Source organism: Eleginops maclovinus, chromosome 13 (assembly GCF_036324505.1).
Source record: "Eleginops maclovinus isolate JMC-PN-2008 ecotype Puerto Natales chromosome 13, JC_Emac_rtc_rv5, whole genome shotgun sequence".
NCBI classification, from domain to species: Eukaryota; Metazoa; Chordata; class Actinopteri; order Perciformes; family Eleginopidae; genus Eleginops; species Eleginops maclovinus.
The window spans coordinates 17,659,545-17,682,625 of NC_086361.1; the positions used below are offsets into that span (position 1 = coordinate 17,659,545).

The 23,081-nt window shown below is 41.2% G+C and overlaps 2 protein-coding genes across 4 annotated transcripts; one reads left to right on the top strand and one right to left on the bottom strand.

The window, feature by feature from the left end:
• The first annotated feature begins 961 nt into the window (after positions 1-961).
• On the top strand, positions 962-18,088 carry LOC134874532 (cyclic AMP-responsive element-binding protein 5-like). Of its 3 annotated transcripts, none has more exons than XM_063898568.1 (11): positions 962-1,157; positions 3,590-3,656; positions 4,169-4,262; positions 5,635-5,744; positions 6,125-6,354; positions 10,504-10,630; positions 10,911-10,982; positions 14,777-15,100; positions 15,647-15,928; positions 16,014-16,122; positions 16,965-18,088. In XM_063898568.1, the coding sequence occupies exons 2-11, from the start codon at positions 3,603-3,605 to the stop codon at positions 17,105-17,107; spliced, it is 1,545 nt and encodes a 514-aa protein (XP_063754638.1). In that variant the 5' UTR covers positions 962-1,157; positions 3,590-3,602; the 3' UTR covers positions 17,108-18,088. The 3 variants fall into 3 exon arrangements, with proteins under 3 accessions (XP_063754638.1, XP_063754640.1, XP_063754639.1); XM_063898570.1 differs by having other exon boundaries at positions 1,086-1,157; positions 5,640-5,744; XM_063898569.1 differs by having other exon boundaries at positions 1,131-1,153.
• Positions 18,089-18,845: 757 nt separating this feature from the next.
• tril (TLR4 interactor with leucine-rich repeats) lies at positions 18,846-22,049 on the bottom strand. The gene has a single exon (XM_063898645.1). It carries the CDS (start codon positions 21,800-21,802, stop codon positions 19,364-19,366), a length of 2,439 nt encoding a protein of 812 aa, XP_063754715.1. The 5' UTR covers positions 21,803-22,049; the 3' UTR covers positions 18,846-19,363.
• Positions 22,050-23,081: the final 1,032 nt, after the last annotated feature.

A 23,081-nucleotide genomic window follows, 5' to 3' on the forward strand; every position in this document is an offset into this window, starting at 1 on the left:
TTAGCTCAGCAGAGATGTGAATGACCAATGTCCCCTCCTGTTATTTTGTAACGGCCGATGGGATTTCATGGAATCATATAATGATATTGATCAAATACCCTTTCAGTGAACATTTATTTATTTATTTATTTATTTTTGGAGTCAATAATTCAGGATCAGGAACAGAAATTCTCAATTAAAAAAAAAAGTTGTATAAACATAGAAGTTAAAATAAAAAGAGCACATAATACTACAATAAATAACCAGAATGAATATTTCTATAACTATATAAATGCTGAAAACAGGGATAGTGCTTCAATTGAATTGTGTGTTACTTATCTGAAAATAATTTAAAAGTATACAAAAGGCAGAATAATAATCTCTTTCTTTGTCATATCTACATCTTACATGATAATTAATATGATTTGAGTACAAAGCATAATAAATAAAAACTTTAAAAATTGTGAATCCATTTCATGGACAAATCTGTTTATATAATAATATTAATTGTACAAAGAAGCAATATTATGATTATTATTACTATTAGTGCCTATTATTATGCTAGCATTAGTTGTCCAAATGTTGGTATAGCCTTGTACATATCAATAGCTATTACAATACGAATAATTACCTCTTCATAATCCAGTTGCGTTTATCGAGCCAATTCGTTGCTCAATTTAACCTCAACTAAAGCCTGCTTAAGTTTCATAATAATATTATAATTTAAACTCAAATAAACCTGAATAACTCTCAGAAAAGTTTTTTAAACTTGAAGGCTAAACTCATTTTTCCGCATATAAACTCGATGCAGACACTGGGACCTCCCGTTTCAGACACACACAGAAAGAGGGGAGGGAGGGAAAAAACAACAGTGTCTCATCCGCCCACCCGGTCTGTCCCGTGTCCCGTCACGTTGTGGTCTGTGTGTCTAGTTGTGCGTCTGTCCAGGTCCGCACCATGCTGCTGTCCTGTCCCGTCCCCCTACCGGCCGGTGTACTAAACCCCGCCCCCCCCCTCAGCCCCTCTCTCCGTACGGGACCGCAATGATTTAGAACTTCAGGAATCCCACGTGACGTCACCGGGTGATGTAATGCTTCTGTAAATAGATCGTATTGTAATCTCGCTCCAGTCCAACGTGGTTCCTCTCTGGAGCGCCGCTCGTCCCTCTCCACTTGTAGGTAAGCCTGAGCTATTCCTACTTTCATTCACAAAACTTTAAAACTCAAGTGACGCGGATACACTGTGCTGAGTTTATCTTCTGAAGTGTGTTTCTTATACATTTATTTGTGACGCTACTGGAAAGTTTGGAAGTTTTTTTGGCTTGGCTGTCCGGGTGAAGTCTCATCATTAGACGGACGAGGTTGAGCGCGAGTGTCTATTTGGGGGGTGTGACAGCACTCTCCATACAGCTGTGCTGGGTTGTTTTTGAGTTGAACAGGTTGCATTACGGAGCGTTAAGAAAGGAAACACACTGGCATGTTCTTGGGACACATACGGGCATTGACCGTCCGGCTGCAGGACGATTTTCTGGTCAGAACCGCTGCTTAAAATCTTCATTTTGGAAGAAAAAACACGCGTGACTCTTTCGATATTATGTTGTGGACATTTATCCATCAAACATGGGAACTTTGAGAAGTAGTTAGTAAGTTGGTTATTTAGGTTTAGCTGGACATATTGTACAGGATTCTCAAGCAGGTGGTTTTTTAAAGTTGTATTATGCCATTCATCATGAGTGATAATAGCAGACCAGTCAAGAAAGAAGTATTATGATTAAGTGGCAAATATATAAAAAAGAGCCAATAATCCGTCTTGAATTGACAACATATTGTCTGGTCCGTTGTTGGGTTTATGTATTAAGGATGACGTCATTCCGCATTGATGTAATCGCTCTGACAGAAGGTTTTGCTGAAATTGTGCTGAGTCTGCTCATCTTGATCAAGTGCTGCTTAAAGTATAGAAAGAGATGTAGACACACTGGATAATATTTATGATTAACATTAACTACACTATCTATTTATTTATGTCCTCTTAATATATCACATTATTTGCACCAAGCAAGACTGTAAACCATGTGCAGTAAAAGGATGTAACTCTTTGACTCTTTCCACTGATTTTCTACATTATTTATTTATGCATCTGTCTCTCTGTCTATCTATAATGGTTGTGTTGTGGACACTTGCTTGCTCATTCCATTTTGTAATACACACACACACACACACACACACACACACACACACACACACACACACACACACACACACACACACACACACACACACATAGACACACACACTTATGAAGTCACCTCTACTTGCAGGGGTTGGAAAATGGGGGCTGAGGCAGGTTTAAACCTGTCAGGAGGAGGCCGACAGTACAGTCCTCCCCATGCCGCCTCCCACCCTCATTCCTTCTCTCTTCCATTCATTGTGATTTCCTCCCTCTCTTTCCCTCTCTCTCCCTCTCTCACTGCCACTTGCCCTTCCCATTCCTCTCGCCATCACCCTAATGTCCCTCTCCTTCCCCCACCCCACACACTTTCCATTTCTTATGGAAGAGTGTACTTTTTTGCCCTCTCTTTCTCTCTCCTCGCTCCTCTCTTCAGCTCTCACTTTCCCATAACATAAAGACCCACTTTGCTGTCTTCTCAGCACTTAATGCTTACACAAATGCAAAGTTTGCTTCAGGGAAAAGTGTGTACGTCTCAAAAGTGTCCCTCGCTTTTTATTTTTGTATCATCCCTGCCATCTGCACCTTTACCGTTTCCTTTCTTCCTCCTCCCTTGAGTTATCAGTAAACACTTACTGTAGTAGGAGGATGAAAAGTCAAGCAAGGGTCAACCTGCTGACCTCTACAAGTCTGTGAATATCATTTGGTGACACACAGCTCTGAGGTATGCCTGAGGCCGTTGAGTTGAAGGCTCCTTCCTTTGCTCTCAGTGGAAAGTTAGGGGTCAGCAGCAGCAGCAGCACTTCAAATAGTTATAATTACCCCCAACAAGGCTTAATATCTCCATTCAAGAACTGAGTGTGTTGATCCTGCAGTAAATGCTACATGTGGCTTCATCATTGTGCTCTATTCTGTGTTTGTGTTGGTATTTTTACCCTTTATGATGACTTTATTTATATGTTTTGAAAGCATTGATGGCTTTTATCGCTATACATTTACACAAAAGTGAATGATGTAAAGCTTTAATTCCCTTTTGTTGCCTTGATGTTATTAGTTATATGTAATGAATAGTTGTGAAAAAAACAAACCCAGTGTATTTATTATAGCACTTCCTCATAGAAATGATCAAGAGCAGCGCTGCTGCTCTCCTGCTGGCACCAAAGGGATCATCTTCCTACAAATAATGTTGTGTCTCTGGGTCAGACATTTATCATCTGTGGCATATACTTCATTGCACACCGCCTCAACAATAAAGACGTGATAATGCAGGATTAATGTATCAGCTCACTGTGTGATTTATCTAAAGGCACTTTCTCTGAGTAATTAAAAATATGGAGCTACAAGCTTCCTGCCGAATTAAATCATCACACAATGAACTGAAAACCGTAGTATGCTTCGCGCAGTAATGATGAATTATTTTATGCTTGCGTCTTGTGTTTTGCAGGCTGGTGTATGACATGAATGACAAACAGGACAGGCCTTATATGTGCGGCGCACCTGGCTGCTCTCAGGTCAGTTGGATACAGTATAAGTGTGATACACCTGCACCGTAACAGCTGTAAATATAATATATATGGATGAAAATGAAAATATATTTAGAGGAAAATGTATGAGTTATTATCAAAGTCAATTATTAACATAAAATACAGTCATTTATTGTAGATTAAATAATGATGTAAAGTCATGATTATTTATTGTCTTAGTTGTTTTAATAGGATTTCAATTGTAAAAATAAACAAATAACATCAAATTTAAGGTAGCATACACTCAACTCTGTGCTAAAAAGCTTGTGTGAGCTTGAGTTAAACATACAATACAAACATTTGACATTTTATTGCATTCATTGCTTATCATTTGGAGTTGGAACTAATTTCAAATACCTAGCTGCCTTCAGACCCTTGTGACTGGTTAGTCAGCTAAGAAGAAGCGTCAACTGATTTTATTGAACATCTCAACCTGTGTGTCATGTCATGCAGCTGCATGCATCTCTTCATATCTTTCTCACTCTGTCGGTGTGATGCAGCGCTTCCAGTTAGAAGAGCATCTGATCATCCACGGACACAAGCATGAGATGTCCCTCAAGTTCTCCTCCATCAAGGCGGATTTGCCTTTTACAGGTGAGAGAACACAACAAAAAAAGTGTTGTCTCTAAGAGCTAATATTTGAGTTTGTGTATCCCCATAAATACTGTTCCTCTTATTGTCTCTTCTTAAACGTGCTATACTCTGTTGTTTTCATGTGTGTGTGGTGACCTCTTTTCAGGATCAGTTCTTGATAAAAAAATGATAACGCTACGTTATTCAACATGAAATCAGATAAGCTCGATACAGGCTTCCTTCCCTCAGATAGTCTGTGCTGTGAAACGGAGCTGCTCATGTTGCAACATGTACAGTTTACTCCATCAAATTAGACAAAGAACAGCGATAGCGTCAGTGAAGACCAACTTTGATTTAAAAACACAGGGATGAGATGTGCAGGTCAGCGTAAACATCCTAATATATTTTAGTCCTTGTTTGTTTATATTGCAAAGTGAGTGGTGCAGGATTGCAGGTACAGGAGAGGAACTTGTGGGAGAATTGATGCAACTAAATGCTTTTTGATGCCTCAGTTTGTTACTGTGTGCACCAGGGTTTCACAATAACATTATGTTAGCTTGCAGATTTATAGAATCATCAGATGGACAGTTGGGTTCATTTATTACTGCAAAAGTGGCTTTTTGACTGGCAATGTAGCACTTTCTTAATTACTGTTTTGATTAATTGCATAATTGTTTTGACCGTCTTTAAAGTGTCAAAAAAATATTAAAAGTTGACATGTTTAATTAACTTTTTTTCTGAATAACCTACAGTCCAAAAACAAAAATACTTTCAGTTTGAGCAGAAGCAAATGTCATGCATTTATGTTTGAAAAATGTCTTTAAAATAGATTTAATCACAATCATTTAACTGTTGTGAATTCCTCATCCTTTTCCTTTTCCACAAGTGGATAGAGAAAGGGTCTGCGTAACTCTTCTTGAAGAGCTGCTAACCCTGAAGAGAATTAAATTATTGATATTTAATTCATTATCATGGGATGTTGATAGGAGATGTTGTGTCCCATGATAATCTTGATGCTATTTGAGATGCTTTTAGCGATTGCAAAAGTAGAGACAAGCGGGGAAAAAAGGGCTTTAAAAAACGTGCAAATTGTCATTCCCACTGTGTCCTGCAGCCTGTCACGCCTCCTGCAGGAAATCTCATGTCAAAACAAAGAGCACAGCTGACCTTTGACCCCTGCATGTTAAGGCGGCTCAGACAGACAGACTGATGTTATCACGGAGAGAGACAGAGCACGGTTGAGAGGAGACTTGTTTCTCCTCTTTGCATAACAGATCGGACAACAGTCAATTTACAAATCAAATAAGCCAAAACGGGAAAGACTTTTATGGGGCAGCAATCCATTAATTTATCTTTCTCTCCTTGTTTGTGTATTTGTATGTCATGCTACCAGACCAGACTCCGACGCCAACCCGGTTTTTGCAGAACTGTGAAGAAGTTGGTATTTTTAAGGAGATAGAGGAAGAGTTTCTTCAAGCACAAGAAGAAGAAAAGAGCAAACAGGTAAAACGTCTTTGGCTAAACCTCATCCTAAGTTTATTCTTAAAAGAACCAGTATACAATGGTGACCGTATTGCTGATAGGTGTTTGCTTGTGAGCTCTGTCAGGTTAGCGTTTTGAGTGACACCCGAGTGTGAGGGAGATAAAAGCAGTCAGACTCAATTAGACGACTGCAGATATCTGACCGGCAGGGAGGAAAGACACACCGGGTGATCACATTCGCCCCTGTAAATTAAACAGCTACACATCAAGCACGAAAGGCACAAACACCTCAACAAATGTGTACACTTACACATCAAATCCCAACAGAAACACTGAATGAAAGAAGACACTGCAAGTTTAAAATTGTCCCAGCTGATTGTCGCTCACACTTCTCCCCACAGACACTTCCTCACAATGGGCTGTCCTGTATGAGCCAGCAGCTCAAATCCCAGCTTCAGCACCAGCACCCCCAGCCACCTCTGCACCATCCCCAGAACCACCCCCTGCAGCACCCGCAGTCCCACAGCCCCATGATGGGCCCCAGCTGCAGCATGAATGCCCAGCAAGCCCTGTCCTCCCCGCAGTCCGGATCAGTCATCACCCAGGCTCCTTCAGCCCTCACACACTCAGGGTGAGTACGGCAGCACACACCTTAAAAGGAGAGTTTAAAGCTGGATTGTATGAGAGTCTCATCCATAGTCAATGTATTAGCTGCAGGAAAGGATGGTCAGCATGCTGTCACTTTGGAGAAATATGTTCAGGCATGGAAGCTAAATAATGTACTGCTCTGGAAGGGGGCAGCAGCAACACATATTTTTATCACCCTAAAAAATAAAGATCCATTTAAGTGTGTGCTATATTAAGAATATCTTTACCTTGCTGTCAGACAGACCCTATCAAAAATGTAATTTAACCGCTATGAACGCAGGATTCTTTTTCTACCGCTGCCTTTATCAGTTAGTTTGTTGTGTTATTTTATGTTTTGGTGAATCTGAATTAAATTTTAAACACTAAAGTCACAATAAAGCAAAAAAAAAAAAAGACCAAACAATGCAGAGGTAGACAATCTCTCCTGCTAGAATGTACACAGTCAATTAGTCTGGTAGCTTTGAAGAGAGCGTAGATCACGACTTTAGCTCCCAGACGGAATGGGTTTTATGATGCCACGGTAAAGTGGTAAAATACTCGACATATAGCGTACATTTGAAATGATAATGCATTTGTTTTACATGGCTGAAAATCATTTTCTCCAAACAGCAGAACATGGCTTAGCTTCCGTGCTATTCCTGTTTGTTTCTCCAATCTGAGGGTGTACTGACAGTCATTTACTTTAGATACCTTGACGTTTGGATAATTCCCTCATAAAACCCTGCTTTAAAAAACCCAAATTATCCCTTAAAGGCATCTTTTTCCATCAGCAGAACGTATTACCTTCATCACATATAGACACACACAAACATTTCCTTTTAATGTTGCCTTTTCTCACTCTTTCTTCCTCTCCTTCACCCTGTCTGGCCCATCCTGTTTTAGACGTATTATAAATCATTCTGCCCGGGCATTTTCCCCTGCATAATTTATCACTTCACTAATGAACGGAGTGAAAGGAGGTAGAAAAATAATACAAACATCAATTTGCTAAAAGAACAAAGTCACAGATTAGAGATTGAGAACCGCTGCACGACACCCACTCAAACCCACTACCGTTGCCCACCCTGTCACCCAAATACTGCCTGTGTTGTGTCTGGGAAGGGTCAGAGCCTGCGCAGCCTCGACGGCTCCCCGGTTATCACCCCGTCCTTCAGACAGATTAGAGGAGTTCCTGTCTTTCATCTGAGCGGCTCCCAGCAGCTGTTTTCCCTCTTGCTGACATTTCAACATTGGATTTGGATTTATGTCATCTCAATACCTCATTACATACACCGTGGGTTGAATTAACAATATCATACCCATTTTTCTTGGTGCATGCTGTTTGATGTGAAAAATGGTATTGTTATATTTCAGGCATGTCAAATATATTGAATTATTATTAAGACTTTAGCCGATAAAAAAAGTAACATTGTAAGCGGCTCTTTAAAAAAATATGGACATTAAAATGTGGACATTTTGTGACCGGTAAATATCTAAATTTGCATCCGTCTATAGATTATGATAAATATTTATATTTCTAAGTATTGATCGAATATGTTTATTGAATTTATTTAAGGAATCACACAAAAATAGGGGGAAAAAAGTAGTTTTTTTCTCCAACACGTTCTGTTTCTCCATTCTTTAATTGAACTTTAACTTTATTTATTACTTTTGCTTGAAACGTCATCTTCCTACTGCACTTTCATATTTACTGCCAGCTTCTTTCGCAAGTTGTAACTTAACTACTATTTCAGTGTTTTTCACTTTCCCATAAAATATAGTTGTTATAAACGTTTTGTGTACCAGCCGTAGTTGTCACCTAATGAATCATAACTGGCAGTTGCATAATCACATTATACTCAAGCTCTACTTATGGGGAAATTGTGAATACGCAGTCAGTGCCTTAAAGGGGAACACCCAAAAAATGAAGAATTACAAAAAACATTTTCCATGGACTAGGAAAGTTCAATCAGAATTTGTGAACATGAGCAACTCCGTTATAGCCAGAAGCTAGAGGATAAAGTCTCAATGATGTGATCAAGTATATACTGTAGATCTGCTATATAGAAAATGAATGGAAGACAGATTTTGTGTCCCAAAAGAATGTTGGTTTTCTTTCTCATACCCATATTAGCGTCATTATATTGTAATGTTACCAGTTATTACGCAAAAAAGGAAAGGATATACTAAGAGCATGCCCCGTGGTGATTTAAGTGTATCTCAAACAACTTTTCTAATCCTAACACATTGCCAATGGAGCAGTTTCAGACCCGATACCTGATGACATCATTCACTTGACTTTTTGGGTTTGAGTGATTTTACGGCCTACTCTTATCCCGACGGCCTGTCCGAAGAAAATCAAAGGCGTCTAATTTCCACTTGCAACACATATAGTAGATAAACAAAGCCTTCGTCTCACATAGATGAACCAAAGTGCCAATATGACATTATAAAGTCCAAACATCTGTCCCGTAGCAGACAGGACTGTGGGCAGCGACTGAGGCTTGATAATGGCACATAAAATCAGTGCCAGCTGAATCCAGACAGCATGTTAGTCAGTGCAACCAGCTCAGTGTTGCTAAACGAACCACGGATCGTGTGTCTGACTGTTTCCCCTCATGTTTATGACCGGTTTCCATAGCAACCTGGTCTCTAAATGTGTCTGGCTGTTGTCCCGGTAGAACTGTTGTGGTTACGTGAGGAAATGCTGTTTTGGTTTGTCTGTACTTTGTTGTATGTTAAACGGGCTGCATACCCCAGATTCAGTGATGACATCATTGCCGATGACATCACCGCGGCCACGGCTGCCCACGCTCTCTGATTGGCTGAGAGCCAGAGCGGTTAGGTCAGCACATGGCACCCTGGGTCTCTGCATCCCCCGCTGTGATCCCTGAGCTTCTCTCCTCCCGCTCAAACTGTCACTTCTTTCCCTTTCTCTGTTTTTTTTCACTTATTTCGCCTCATTACAGTTTAGTTTCTTAACCTCAAACCTCTGTTTACTCCTTCCCGCTCACAAACAATAACAGTTAGATTTCTGTTTGTTGTTTGAGGGATTGCTTTTGTCCAGATTTTAAGTGTTTGTTCACCCAGCTCATAAAACAGCATATCTTCTCACTTGCTTCTAGTGGTTTGTAGATAGTTTATATTTGATTTGCCCCACATTTCCACCTCTTAGATTTCTTACTCTGCTTGTGTTGCCAGGTTGGACTGGCTCGAGGTAATCCGTTAAGATCCTAAAAACCCACCTTCTCCCCTGTTCTCACATAACACTCACATGCAAGCAACCTGAGATCCTCCCTGTTAAACTCTAAGGCAGGAATAGAAAACAAGAATAAAGAGTCATGCCAAGGATGGTAACGATTTCTTTTTTAATATAAATTGTAAAAAACAGCCTTGAAAAAGAAGAAATGGATTTCACACTATTCAAAGAGGAAACAATGAAAAATAATTGAAACCCAACCAGATTCAACTACCAAAGTGAGACAAAAAAGTAAAAACTTCCCGCAAGCATTTTAAGTCAACCAAAAGATAAAAAGTTGTCCATTCAGGCGAAAACGGTGAATACAATAAAATGGTTATTCAAACAGCATTGACATTTTGTTTTGAACATTTTGGAAATGGAAACAACTCTTTCCAGGAACAGATGTCTCTGTTATTCTGGATAATCCACAGAACAATAGTGTTTGATTTGGATTATTTCCTTCCAATGAACAGTAAAGTCTGTGGATTATCCAGTGTAACTGGGATTTTTTTCTGAAAAGACACACCTTAAAATTACATTTTAACTGTATTTATTACCTCAAACACAATTCCAATCTGCTTCGATGCATTGGGATGGAGGCAGAAATCTCTGATCCGGATATTTAAAAGATTCAATACGCTGTATTTCTCGGGGGGATTCAGAAAACGTGGTGCCAATGACACTTTTGGGTAAAACAAATCAAGTTGGATTTGTCCTAATCCGTCTTCTTTCATGTCCTTCATTCATCCATCCCTAGTTAAAATTTGCCATTTTTTGACCAAGTCCATCTATATCTGCCATTTAGTCTATAAATGTTTAAACTTGCAACCCTCTCTTAACTGGATTAGTGAAACTTTATCCGTGGACGTCTCTGACTCGTCCCTCTCTCTTTCCCTCTGCGGCTGACCACAGGCCCGTTCCCGGGTCGCTGTCCTCCCTCCTCCACATGCGGAACAGACACAGACAACCGCTGCCAGCCTCCTTACCTGGCACGCTTCCAGACCCCGCCATGCAAGGGGCAGCTGCTCAGCACATGCCTGTAAGTTCGAGGGACTCACACACATCCATTTGCATCCAGACATGCATGATTTATGGATGCAGGTATAGTGGCCAAAGTGGTCAAAATCCTAGAGTTGGAAATATTCATGGCTGACAGAAAAATTCACTTCACTCTTGTGTATGAATTAATGAAAAGTGTCAAATTCCAAATGGATGTGACCTTGTGAGGAACTCTTTATGCTGGAGGTTATGTATGTGCTATAGCTTTCCCTTGTAACGCTTGAAAGGTTATTTTTGTGTCAATCTCTTTCCTTCTTCAGATGGAGAAGCAAATGTCGTGTGTAATGGGTTTACCCGGTCCTGTACACAACCACGTCTGTTCCTCGCCTCAGGTACTGAGCAGACATTTTCTTATTGTTTCTTGATGATTATTCTTTTCCTTTTCCTGTTTGACCACATATAACAACAACAACATACATACATACATACATACATACAGTACATACAATTACTGACAACAGTTAGTACTGCTGGACTGCTCATGGGTTTTGGAAAACTAATACCACGGTCATTGTTTTTGGAATAAAGCATATAGTCATTTGTTAGCTGCAGTATTAAAGGAGAAGTTTGAAATTACGGAAATACAATTATTTGCTTTTCTGATAAAGATGCATACATTTAACCATTATTATATTTGCACAGTGAGAATAAAGCTACAACCAGGAGCCGGTTACCTCTTTATTAGCACAAAGGCTGTAAAACAGGGGTGAAATCTCGCCTGAATCTATCCAGGAGTGACCAAATCCGCCTTTACCAGCTCCCCTCAATCTCCCCTATTTACATGTTATATTTCATCTTATTTAACCTAAAAAATAACATGTTCAAGTGTCAAAAAATGTAGATTAAATGTAGATTCAACAAGAACTTCAAGCAATCCTGTTACAGACTTCAGAAAGATAAAGAAAAGAACGCAAATTAATTGTTGCAATTTTAGGGATAGTGCCAAGTCTTTGTGTCACGTTCAATCTTCCTATGCGTGTTATATTTAATCGACAAATAATAAGACTGTTATCAATCTTCTTAAGTAAATCTCCAACAGAAAGTAAATAACTGTATTTCTCACAATGCTGACCCCTTCCTCTGAAATTAAAGCCACAAAACACACAATCTGCCTTTGGCTTATTATTTTCCAATCAGGACAGCCGGGAAACAGTGTAATTCTACACTTTAACCAACACACACACACACACACACACACACAGGTCACGCACCACAGGAAGTCCTAATCTACATGCTCTCCCTGGCTTTTCTTGGTTGTTTTATTTTCCTTGTGTCACCTTGCTCTCAATCTCTACCCTGGTAAATTTTACATCTCCTCTTTCTAGGTGCATGTAGTATAAATTGTTAAATATGTGTGCTATCAAAAGCAATTTCAGAGGGAAAACTGTGAAAACACCCTGCATCCACACACACACACACACACACACACACACACACACACACACACACACACACACACACACACACACACACACACACACACACACACACACACACACACACACACACACACACACACACACACACACACACAATGACCTCATGTGCAGAGGTTGTATATAGAGTGGCAAATGAAAAGTGGTTTCAGGTTTCGGAGCTGCTCAGGTCGCGGGTTAAAATCTAAACCTAACTTCTGTGAACACGCACACACAACCCCCTTTTCTCCAGTCCAATTTAAATTATATTCTATTGTAATTTAGTCTCGTCTGGTGTTGTGGTTTGCAATTCTGAGGTATGAAACAAGACTTTGCTTCTGTAAAACCACAAAAATGGGTATCAACATGCCTCTGTTGTACAGTAACTCCACTCTCAGCTGAAGAGGAAAAGTAAACGTCCAACAAGTGGATCAGTGTTTCATGTACAGTTCTGTCTTCATTCACTGATCCCTCCAGACAGAAATATCAACGTGGTGTGTCATCCAGGCCAAGGAGACCCATGATGTAATCACAGGCCCCAGTGTCAGGCTGTTTCTATGTAGTAAACAGAGCCGAGATACTCCCGTCCCGTCCTGTTTGGTGTGTTTGCGGGTGTGTGTCTGTTTGACTGGCACTCGGCTGGCTGGCAAAGCTGGCACAGACAGACTCGGTGACCTCATCCTTGGCAATGGCTAAATGTGCTCCCTTTTTTCACTGTTGAATGGTTGAAGGGGGGGAAAAAATCTGCTTCTCCTCTTAAAGAAATATTGTGTAACAGGGAACAGATAGCAATATTGCTGGGGAGGGAGGGAGAGAGGGAGGGAGGGTGATGTCATGCTCTAAACATGACCTCTCCCTCCTCTGCTGAGGGGAGGAGAAAGGTGAGATGAGGTTTAATTTAGCTCTTACAGTCTGTTTAGTCAGATGATATGCGGGAATGATAAAGTGTGAAGGTATCAAGCTGCAGACTGAAGCATTTATTGGAACACATTATCCCTCTTATTTACAGTTGTTTTCACAGTTGTGGGTATTTGGGAGAAAAGCCGATGATGGGCTAAGTGGTAGATGGTGGCTGAGAGCGGTTATCATTTTAATTTTGAGACAGTTTACTACGTAGAGGTAGAATACGGCAGGATACTAAGGCTGTCCCGAAGTGGCCTGTATGTTGGATAGCTTATCTGCTTTTAGCATACACTGTTATGTCTATATGGATAAATATATCTGTACATGCAGTCTACGGTTGTTACCAATTTAGTCGGTGTTGGGGGTCTAACACACACAGTATGAGAGAGTCGGGATATGTTTGACAACAGCTCTTCCTGTGAGGTGTTTAGTGTGTCACATAGTTAGGTTTACTAACCGTGTGGGCAGAGGTAGGAAAAGTACTCATTGTTTACTTAAGTAAAAGTAGTAATACCACAGTTTAAACATATTCCATTGCAAGTAAAAGTCCTACTACTACTTATTTAAAATGTACCAAAAATAAAAGTAATCAAAACGCAAAATAGCTTTTTGGAGTGTAACATTATCATAAAATATGATTCTGTTTATTTATTTTCATTTACAAATAGAAGAGTTTTTTTATGTTATAATTTGTGGACCCATGTTCGGATACTCTGTTTTACTCATGAGCAGATTAGTATGTATCATTTACTGTAAACACATCATGTTGTTAATGTAAACGGACCAATCAGCATTGAGTATTCAACTAAGCCGTGTAATTAAGGGGCTTAAACAGAACCCAACCCTAAATCCATGTAGGCCGAGATGGATTTAAATTGTCATTCATTCATTGACAAAAGACTTTCAGTAATTCAGAAACTATATTTCCTTTGGTTTAAAAGTCCTTCCTGTGTCCTCTATACCAGGTTCACCAGCCTTTGAGACATTTCAGAATCTGTAACGTTCTTAGAGGCCGTAAATTCAGAAGAAATGTGCTGTTTAAATTAGAAGATGTTAAAATATACAAGATATTATGAGAGTGTCGATTACTGAGGTTAATCTGTCTGAAGGATATGATATGTACAACTCTTGACTCACAGCACACAGCCTTTTCAATAGCAGAAATGTGATATGTGTGAGGTATGCCTTTCGTGCATTGCTTAAGGTGATTGTTATGATGTCTGCACATGTGGTCAGACTTATTCAAAGCTGACATCATAAAACATACATATACAAATCTGGTTGTTTTCAGCTGGTATGTAATGTTTTATGCATCTTAAATGCTTTTTACATTGTCTCCTATAGTGGAATGTACATTATACCAAGTACTGTCTTTAGGTACAATTTTGAATTGCTTGTACTTAACCTTGGTATTTTAATCTAATGTTACTTTATACACATACTATAATTTAAATCAACTAATAAATACACGTTGACATATTCTTGTAGGTTAATGTATTCAGCAGCAGATTAGTAAACAAAGTAGTAACATTTAGCTATGCCTTTTCAAGCTCTGATCAACACATTAATGCTTCAAAAATTATAATCCAGTAATTTAATATATACTGTGTGAGATTTTTAAATGGGCCATAACACATAAAGAGTACTTTGAGTGTATTTGGATCCCAATACTTTTGTAATTTAGCTTGAGAAAGATTTTGAATGTAGGACTTTTACTTATATTAGGTATACTTAGGTATTTTAAAATGTATATAAAATATGAATATAGTAAAATAAAGGTATTTCATCATTAATTTGTCCCTTCGCAGAGATCCAAACAGACGCTGGGCCATCATTTCCAGCAGCACCACCCAGCAATGGTCGGCATCAACAACCCCGTGGCAGCCATGGATCACATGATGGAGATGATGTCACAGCGTCATCATGCTCCTCCACTACAACACCACCCTCATCCTCCTCCTCATCATCCGCAGCTCCCTGCTCCGCCCATCACCTTCCAACAGCGATGCCACGCTCCACCTCCGCAGCACATGGGAAGCCCCCACAGCCACCACCCACAGGCTCACCAAGCGCCGCACCCCCACATGCACCAGGGCTCGCCTCCTTTACAACCCCTGTCTGTCCCTTCACAGGTACGATGTTTACTGTTTAGCCTAGTGATAATACACCTGAATTTAAATAATTCTCGTCTGCATATATACTGTACCAATAGATCCATACGCTCTCTTAAGTGTGGAGGTTTTTTGAAATACAAAAAATCTGATTGTTTTTGCTAGAAGACAGCCGAATAATTTTTAAATGGGCTGAATATCATGAAATCAACTAACATATCATTTTAAAGACTCCCATTTTCTCAAATTAGATATTTAGTTGACTTTGAAATTGCAGACTCCATTTTGAAGTGAAATATGCCAAAAAAAAACTAAAACGCTTCAAAAAACGTAATATGGACACAAGTCATTGAAATAAAAAGGGTAGATTTAATAGGATAAGGCTCTAGCCTACACTTTTTGGGCCAGTATACATTTCAGGTTGTTCAGTATTTTAAAAGTTACAACCTTTTTGTTTGTGTGTATTTGATTTGAATAAGTTGAAAACAACCAAAATATGCTTAATTAAATTACTTCTGATTTCAGGCACAGTGGGGTTACTTTTCAATGTTTGTTATTTGTTTGCAGTTATCACCAGTTGCACTGCAGATGCAATCCTCCCATCCACCCCACTCCCAGCATTCAATGCAGGCAGATAGTAGCTGCAGCAGTGGAAGTGGAGGAGGAGGAGGTGGAGGAGGCAGCCACCGCCGCAGGAGGACGGCAGATCAGGACCCCGACGAGCGCAGGCAGAAGTTTCTGGAGCGAAACCGGGCTGCAGCCACCCGGTGCCGACAGAAGAGGAAGGTTTGGGTGTCGTCACTGGAGAAGAAAGCTGAAGAGCTGACGCATACAAACCTGCAGCTACAGGTGGGAGACGCTCTGCACACACAAGTACACACAAGTACACACAATCTGCACTTCAGGGATACTTAATGCTTCTCTGTGTTTCCAGAACGAGGTGACGTCACTGAGGTCAGAGGTGGGTCAGCTAAAGCAGATTCTGCTCACCCACAAGGACTGTCCTGTCACCGCCCGGCAGAGAGAGTCACAGGGGTATCCCAGTGAGTAAACCAACTGCTCCCCCTCGCTAGACATCTCACCAGCTTTTCCAGACCCCTGACACCAATCATCTCCATCCACCACTGAGGGAATAATTCAGAAACTTTTTTTGTGCACAAAAGCGAAAACCCTGTTGCATTGTGTCTTTTTATGCAAAGCCCTCCCCCCCCTCTCTCAGCACACAGACCTTAAACTGTATCTAGCTGAGTGCAACTAAACAGCACTTAAGAGTAAAACTCTGCTTTTAACTCCCACAGCCTCCAAATATTGGTACATGCACTTTTATTCCTATGGAGAGCCAATCGGGGGAAGCACTGCACTCTTTTAACGCTCCATTTAGAGGAATGCATTTTTCATTTCCATTTTCATGCTCATTTAATGAACTCATACTTGATGGTATTTGAAATACTCTGGAGTGAAATGCAATACCTTGCCATTTTGCCTTGCATGAAGCTAGCGTGCAGACCGTGCCCATCTTGCACTCCAGACAGGTTCAAATTAATGTTTGACAATAATTTAACCTGTATGTGACCTAAAAAGGAACGAAAAGATATACTGCACCTTGTGGCTTAAAAGAAAGCAGCCATTATGTTTTAAAATGTTGAGTTTCGGAGAACAAAGATGGATGCAATATTGGCATGAGTTACTTTCGTATATTTCTATTGTTTTCTTTTTACCTGTATGTACAGTATTCATTTGTTAAAATAAAAGAGATATTTTCCTTTAATCTTAGTTGTCGTGGTTTTTTAAATTAATTTGCATGCATAATGCTTACAAACGGTGCTCACAGAATGGTCGGTCTTCAGGATCGGTGTCTCTGATTGACAGCTGTCTCTGATTCCAGCGGCAGGGGAGAGCCCAGCAGGAAGTCCCACCCCTGCAGGACCTGGGTCTCATCTGCAGGCGGTCCAACACAACAGCATCTCCACCTCCTCGGCAGCTAAAGGCATGAAAGGGCACGACCCCACGTCTGGACTACAAAGATGAGGGGGTGGAGGACTGAATGAATCTGATCAGCCTGAATTTCTTTGTTAAATTACACTTAGTCTGACTCAGCATCTGTGTCTTTGCATTATGGATAAAAATGCCAAACTGGATAGGTGAATTTATAAATCCATTTGAACACTGAGGTATTTTTCAATATTATGATGATCATTTTCTGGTTGGAAAGGAGACCCAGAACCACATACTGATACATTTCCATAACAGGTGCAAAAAATGACCTTTTCTGAGATGGTTACATGGCAACTGGATCCTTTCTGCAAGCTCACCATTGCTTGCTAAGCACTGATAACACTCAATCATGAAACATCTGTTCTTGCACTAAGTAAAATAAAAAGGCTATACAATAGTTTTATATTTCAAAATGAGCATCTGCAATCGCACACGTTATGCCTTGTCTTTGATGCCAAAGTATCTTGTAAAAAGATTGTATTTTTCTACCAAGAATTCATATTAACACCAACAAATGTTTATTCAAGATTTGAAATCAAACCTACGCCTGACCTGGAAAGCCATTTAAAACGCGATTGTAGAGACTTTCCTTCTAGGCACATATTTTACTTCCAACTAAGACATTTACTTTAAACTGCACCTCGTGTCTCAATACCTGTCAGTTTATAAAACAATCTCTTGTTCTGGTATTTTCATGTATTTATTTCAGATGATTTTAAATATTGTTCATCATATAAAATATGACACAGGAAACCTGTGATTTTGAGTCATGATATCATAAATATCTGATTGTTTCTGTACATACAGTATGGTCTAGTCTGCCATCTAGTGACTGTTTGTGTAAGTGGTTATTGACCATGATGACTGGAATGGTCAGCATAATGGATCATAGCCTGTTTTATGTTTGGCCAATAAAAAGACATTAGTTATTCGTTATACATAATATGCAAAGCAAAGAAAAATGTAACATTTGATTTGAGTGTGAAGTGTCCCAAACTAAAGGACTTAATTTTGGTACCAGCTGTAGACTCTTTCTTCCTTGTTCTTTCCGTTCTGACATCCTGAGTGTCTGGTGATATTAATATATTTTTTATCCTTGCACTTTTGCATATGTGGGCGTGCACGTGTCTTTGTGCATGTGTGCCTGATTTGGACTTAGTGTGGGAGGCACTCCACCCTGTCTACTCGAACAAAGGGACTGACTAACTAATCCCAGACCTCATCTGGATGCACATGCTTCTCTAACATGTTATTGCCATTATCTTCCAAACACATTGTGCAGGTCTCCCTCGAAAGCACTTCATATTAGATGCAGAGTAAAACATCTCATGAGTGCTCCATTTCTGACAATAAAAGACACATCTTTGTTTTACATTAAAGCTAGTCTAAACCTGTCAACAGCAAGGAACCTATTCAGATAAAAAAAAAACATATTTTTAAAAAACACTCACTCTATAGGATGCGATTTCTGAGCAGGGAAGTTCTAAAAATGATTATCTGGCCTGCAAAAAAACCAAAACAATAAAGCTGTAGAAATCAACCTGGAGCTCAAGATGTTAATGCTTGTAATCTTTTAGTCTGAAGGTTTTTTTTGTAAATATATAAATATCGAATAGTTTACTTGTATTCTCTAGAAATATAATCCCTTTGTGATTGACCCTAGCTGTGGCTTAAGTAAAATGTATTTGAAAGCAACAGAGACAGTAAAATCCGAGTTAAATCATCCAATCAACACTCAAGTGACAAATCAATCACATTGTTGGGGACTTTACTTCTTTGTGTAATGTAGAATTATATCAAAAAGTACAAAACATGATAGATGTGATACAAACAAGTGTTTCCCCTGCCATCAGCAGCGATCATTACAAACTGTACAAATATGAGACAATATGATGTCTATCAACTCAACATTAGCACCTTGGTTGAAATCAGTGAGCAATCATTCTTGCTTACACACAATAAGTCTTACTTTGAGAAACACTCACAGGTGCAAGGAAATGAAAGAGGAAAGGCACAAAGCAGGAAAAGGAAGTCAGAGGGATTGTACTTCCTCTGGTGTCTGAAAAGGCACTGATGAGCTCAGCTGTTCTATTGTCACTTCAAAAGTTTTCTTAGGGTCAAGTGAAAAACCAAAGACATAAAATAGTTGGATTGTTAACTTGGTTTTGTTCATAGCTATAAACACAACCAATGTTTTTAGTGATAGTGTAGAGGGAACTACACCAAAGATTGCAGCCCAATTCCCATGTTCCTCTGTTAGAGTGCAACATTTATTGATATTTTATGGATCTAGTCAGAAAATCTCTGCATTTCGCTGTCTCTGCGAACACTGCTGCTGTCCAGAAAGCGGTCACAAGGGAACTCAATGAGGTCCCCTTCCTCTAGGGGTGCAAGTCGTGCGGGACGGCTGCTCTGGTAGCTGGTGAAGTCAGCAGACACGGAGGAGACTGCCACTGCGGGACGAAACGGTCTCCGGGTGGAGTACATGTGCCGCACGTGCACCGCCGTCTTCCTCTTCTGCAGCCTCCTCTTCAGGCTCCGCCCCAGCCAGACGCTGCCGATGACCAGCAGCAGCACGGCGTTCCCAGCCAGCGTGGCCACCGTCACCAGCTCGAGGTCAGAGGTCAGCATGCTTCCACGGCTGAACCCCTCAGCCAGAGTGACCAAGCCTGCGCAGTGGTCACGAGGAGCAACTTGGCACACAGATCCTCCCACTACTCCCTCCACACACACCATGTAGGTCACATCTGAGCTGAGTTCTCGAAGGGTTACGGAGCGAGCTGTGCCGCGAACATAAACGTAGCGGGGGAAACGGTCTGCGGTACCAAAGCGGTCAAACTGAATCCGATAGTGAACTTCATCTAGGCCATGGCCAAGTCCTACTGAGTAGGGGTGATGATCCCTGGTGGTCCAGTAGATACTGACAGTACTGGATGTCACTTGATCCACTGACACATTAGTGATGTAATGGTGGTTGAACTCACACGGATCTGTGATTACTGGTAGAGCCTCTTCCTGATTTGACCTCAGAAGGTCAAACTTCTCTCCTGACTGGAGTGTTGAGGTGGTGATGAGCCCTGAGTTTGGATCTGTGGGGTTTGTATCCTGGTTGTCAGTAGGTTTTGAAAAAGCTGTTGGTTCAGTTCTGGATGTTACATTTGACTTTCGTCTACCATTGCCACGTTTCCCAGGAGCCTCTGCCGCAGGTCGTGACCTTGGGCTGAGTGGTCCTTTTTTTGGTTTCTTTGTTTCCACCCCCTTCTGTCCTTCTCTCTTCCTCTTTTCCCCCTCTTTTCTCGTTGCAACTCCATACCTGTTTGCCTGTCTCAAATCTTCACTTGTCTCCTCCACCTGGACTTCCTCACCTCCCTCCTCCTGCCTTATTGCTTCCACCATCCCTATCTCTTCCTCCTTCATCTTAACCAACACACCCCCTCCCCGGCTCTCCTCAGGCCCCGCTTGGCTACTACACATGTGGGTCCAGTTCCCAAGGGGCTGCAGCTGGGAGCTGTTCACATAGTCCAGATACGTCCCCCTCAGAGTTGCAGGATGATGACACTGCACAAAAACAGTCAATAATTTTCCCTGAGAATGCGCAGCAGTCATCCATCTTTTCAGCTCCTCCAGGCGACAGTCACACGTCCAGTTGTTGCCATGGAGATCCAGGTTGTAGAGCACGTTGTTGAGGGCAAAAATGCCTCCAGAAAGGCTGGTTAGCATGTTGTTCTTCAGCTTAAGTACCCTCAGATGTTTAAGTTGCGAAAAAGCCAAAGAGTCCACATTGGAGATCTGGTTGCGACTGAAGTCCAGCTCCTCGATGTGCTCTAGAGAGTCCAGGAGACCGGCTGGGATTTCCTCCAGCTCATTGCCATCAATCAGAAGCTCTCTGAGGCTCGACAGCCCCTTCAGAGCACCGCTGTCCAGGCGGGAGATTCTGTTGTTACTGAGGGACAGTTTGGACAGCTTTTTCAGATTTTGGAAGACGTGGTCTCCGACGTGCTGAATTTCATTTTCAGACAGCAGCAGGGTCGTCAGAGCTTTGAGTTGGGAGAAAGTGAGGGCATTGCGTATGGCTGACTGCTTGTTATGGGCCAGGTTTAGAAAGCGTAGGTTGGTAAGTTTAGATAAAGCATTTCGGTGAATGTGCTGCAGCTTGTTGTATTCCAGATGGAGGTAATGTAGGCTGGTCAAATTTTTAAAAACAGAGTCCTGCAGAACTTCTATTGAGTTGCCATCCAGACGCAGTTTAACAAGATTATCCAAGTTGGCAAAGAGCTCCGGTGTGATTTTCATAATGTCGTTATCATTTCCACAGAGAATTGTTAATTTCTTAAGGGATTGTAAAGTCCCAGCAGGTATACTTGATAAAATGTTATGTCCCAAGTACAGCTCTTCTAAGTTGGAGAGTTTCTCAAATGCTTTTGGGTGAATACTTTGTATTTGATTGTACTGTAAATTCAAGCGTACAAGGTTACCATACCATGTGAAGTCAAAGGCAGAGATGTTACCAATGAAGTTACCCCCTAGGCTGAAGATCAGCACCTCCTCGGGCACACGCGTGGCAGGTTTGGGCACAGTGCGCAGCCCTCGGTTGGTGCACATGAGGTGCTGCGGGTGCTGACAGTCACAGCGCTCGGGACAAAGCCTTCTCGTCGGTGAGGAAGAGATGAATCCATTGAGCGACAGCAAGAAAACGCAAATCCCCGCCAGGAAATTGCCGGTATCCATTCCCACTGCGCGGGAGAGACTGGTGCAGCATTCGCTTTCTGTTGTTCAGGTGCAGTCGCCCTTCTCCTCTTTCACACTGGAGATAGACTCGTCCATAATCCACTTGTTGCTCTTAAGCTTGTAGACAAACGTGGCCGTACACTTAAAGCACGCGACTCCAGCACCACTTAGCAGCATTTTCTATAGAACAAATTAATTTGTGCTGTGCTCTCTGATGCTGTCTGAGGAAACGCTCACCACCCCAATAAAGCCTCCATCCCCCAAGTGGTCATCTGCTGCGAATTACAGAGTTCATGCGCAGAGCGTGCTTTCACACACACTGAAAAAGTCCCTCCCCCGCAACTCTGCGACCCTGCCAAAACCAGATGTGCACATGTCTTGACGCAGGAGATCCAGAACGTTGCGCGTTCACGCAGATAATCAAACCAATAGACACGTACACGAGTGTCTACAGTGAGAGAGGGAGGGTGAAACTGAGAGACCCTTTGACCGAGTTTTATGCGCGCCCCCGCAGCCAACGGGGGTCTGAGATCTGGATCGGATCCCTGGTATGGACAAAGCAGAAGGGGGAGATTTCCTTTCCACGAAATCCCGAGGGGATCCCGAGGTTTTGGATTCTCTTGCAGCAGGGTGCAGACAGAGCAAACTCATGTTACAAGTATAACGCTTAAATGGATATTGTCACCGGTTTTGAGTGCTATGAAAATGATACTTCATGAAACAGCTGTAGTGAACAACTTTTTGATGCATTCTGATAGAGAAGAACAGACATTGCAAAGACAAAGTTAGGAAGTATAATCAACACATCAACAGCTCAGTCTGCACAAAGGCTACAGTAGAAACGCCATCATCATGCAGCAGCTTTAACTGTAATTTACCATTCTCTCATTAACACGTTGGGCTGCTGGGGCTACAAAAGAGCACAGATGGTTCACATTTGCAGATGAGGAATTTGAGAAGTTAAGTGTGTGTTAAGACTGACGAAGAGAGGTGCCAAATCTCAGTTAAAGATCTCCCCAACTTGAAAGTTTGGAAATAAATGCAGGGCGAGTCGAGCACCATTCCCTGCTTGTACATGAAAGTTTATGCTCCAGTTCAGTCTGAAAAGCATGCAATGTTACTGCAAAACCATCTGCACATTTATGGCACAGGAGGTAGAGTGCTTACTAACTGAAACACAGTACATACATCCCACATCCAGGTTTCCCCATCTTTTCTTACACAGCTCTATTAGATCATTTCCAGCACCCATTGCATGTTTCCCATCATTTCTACCTGG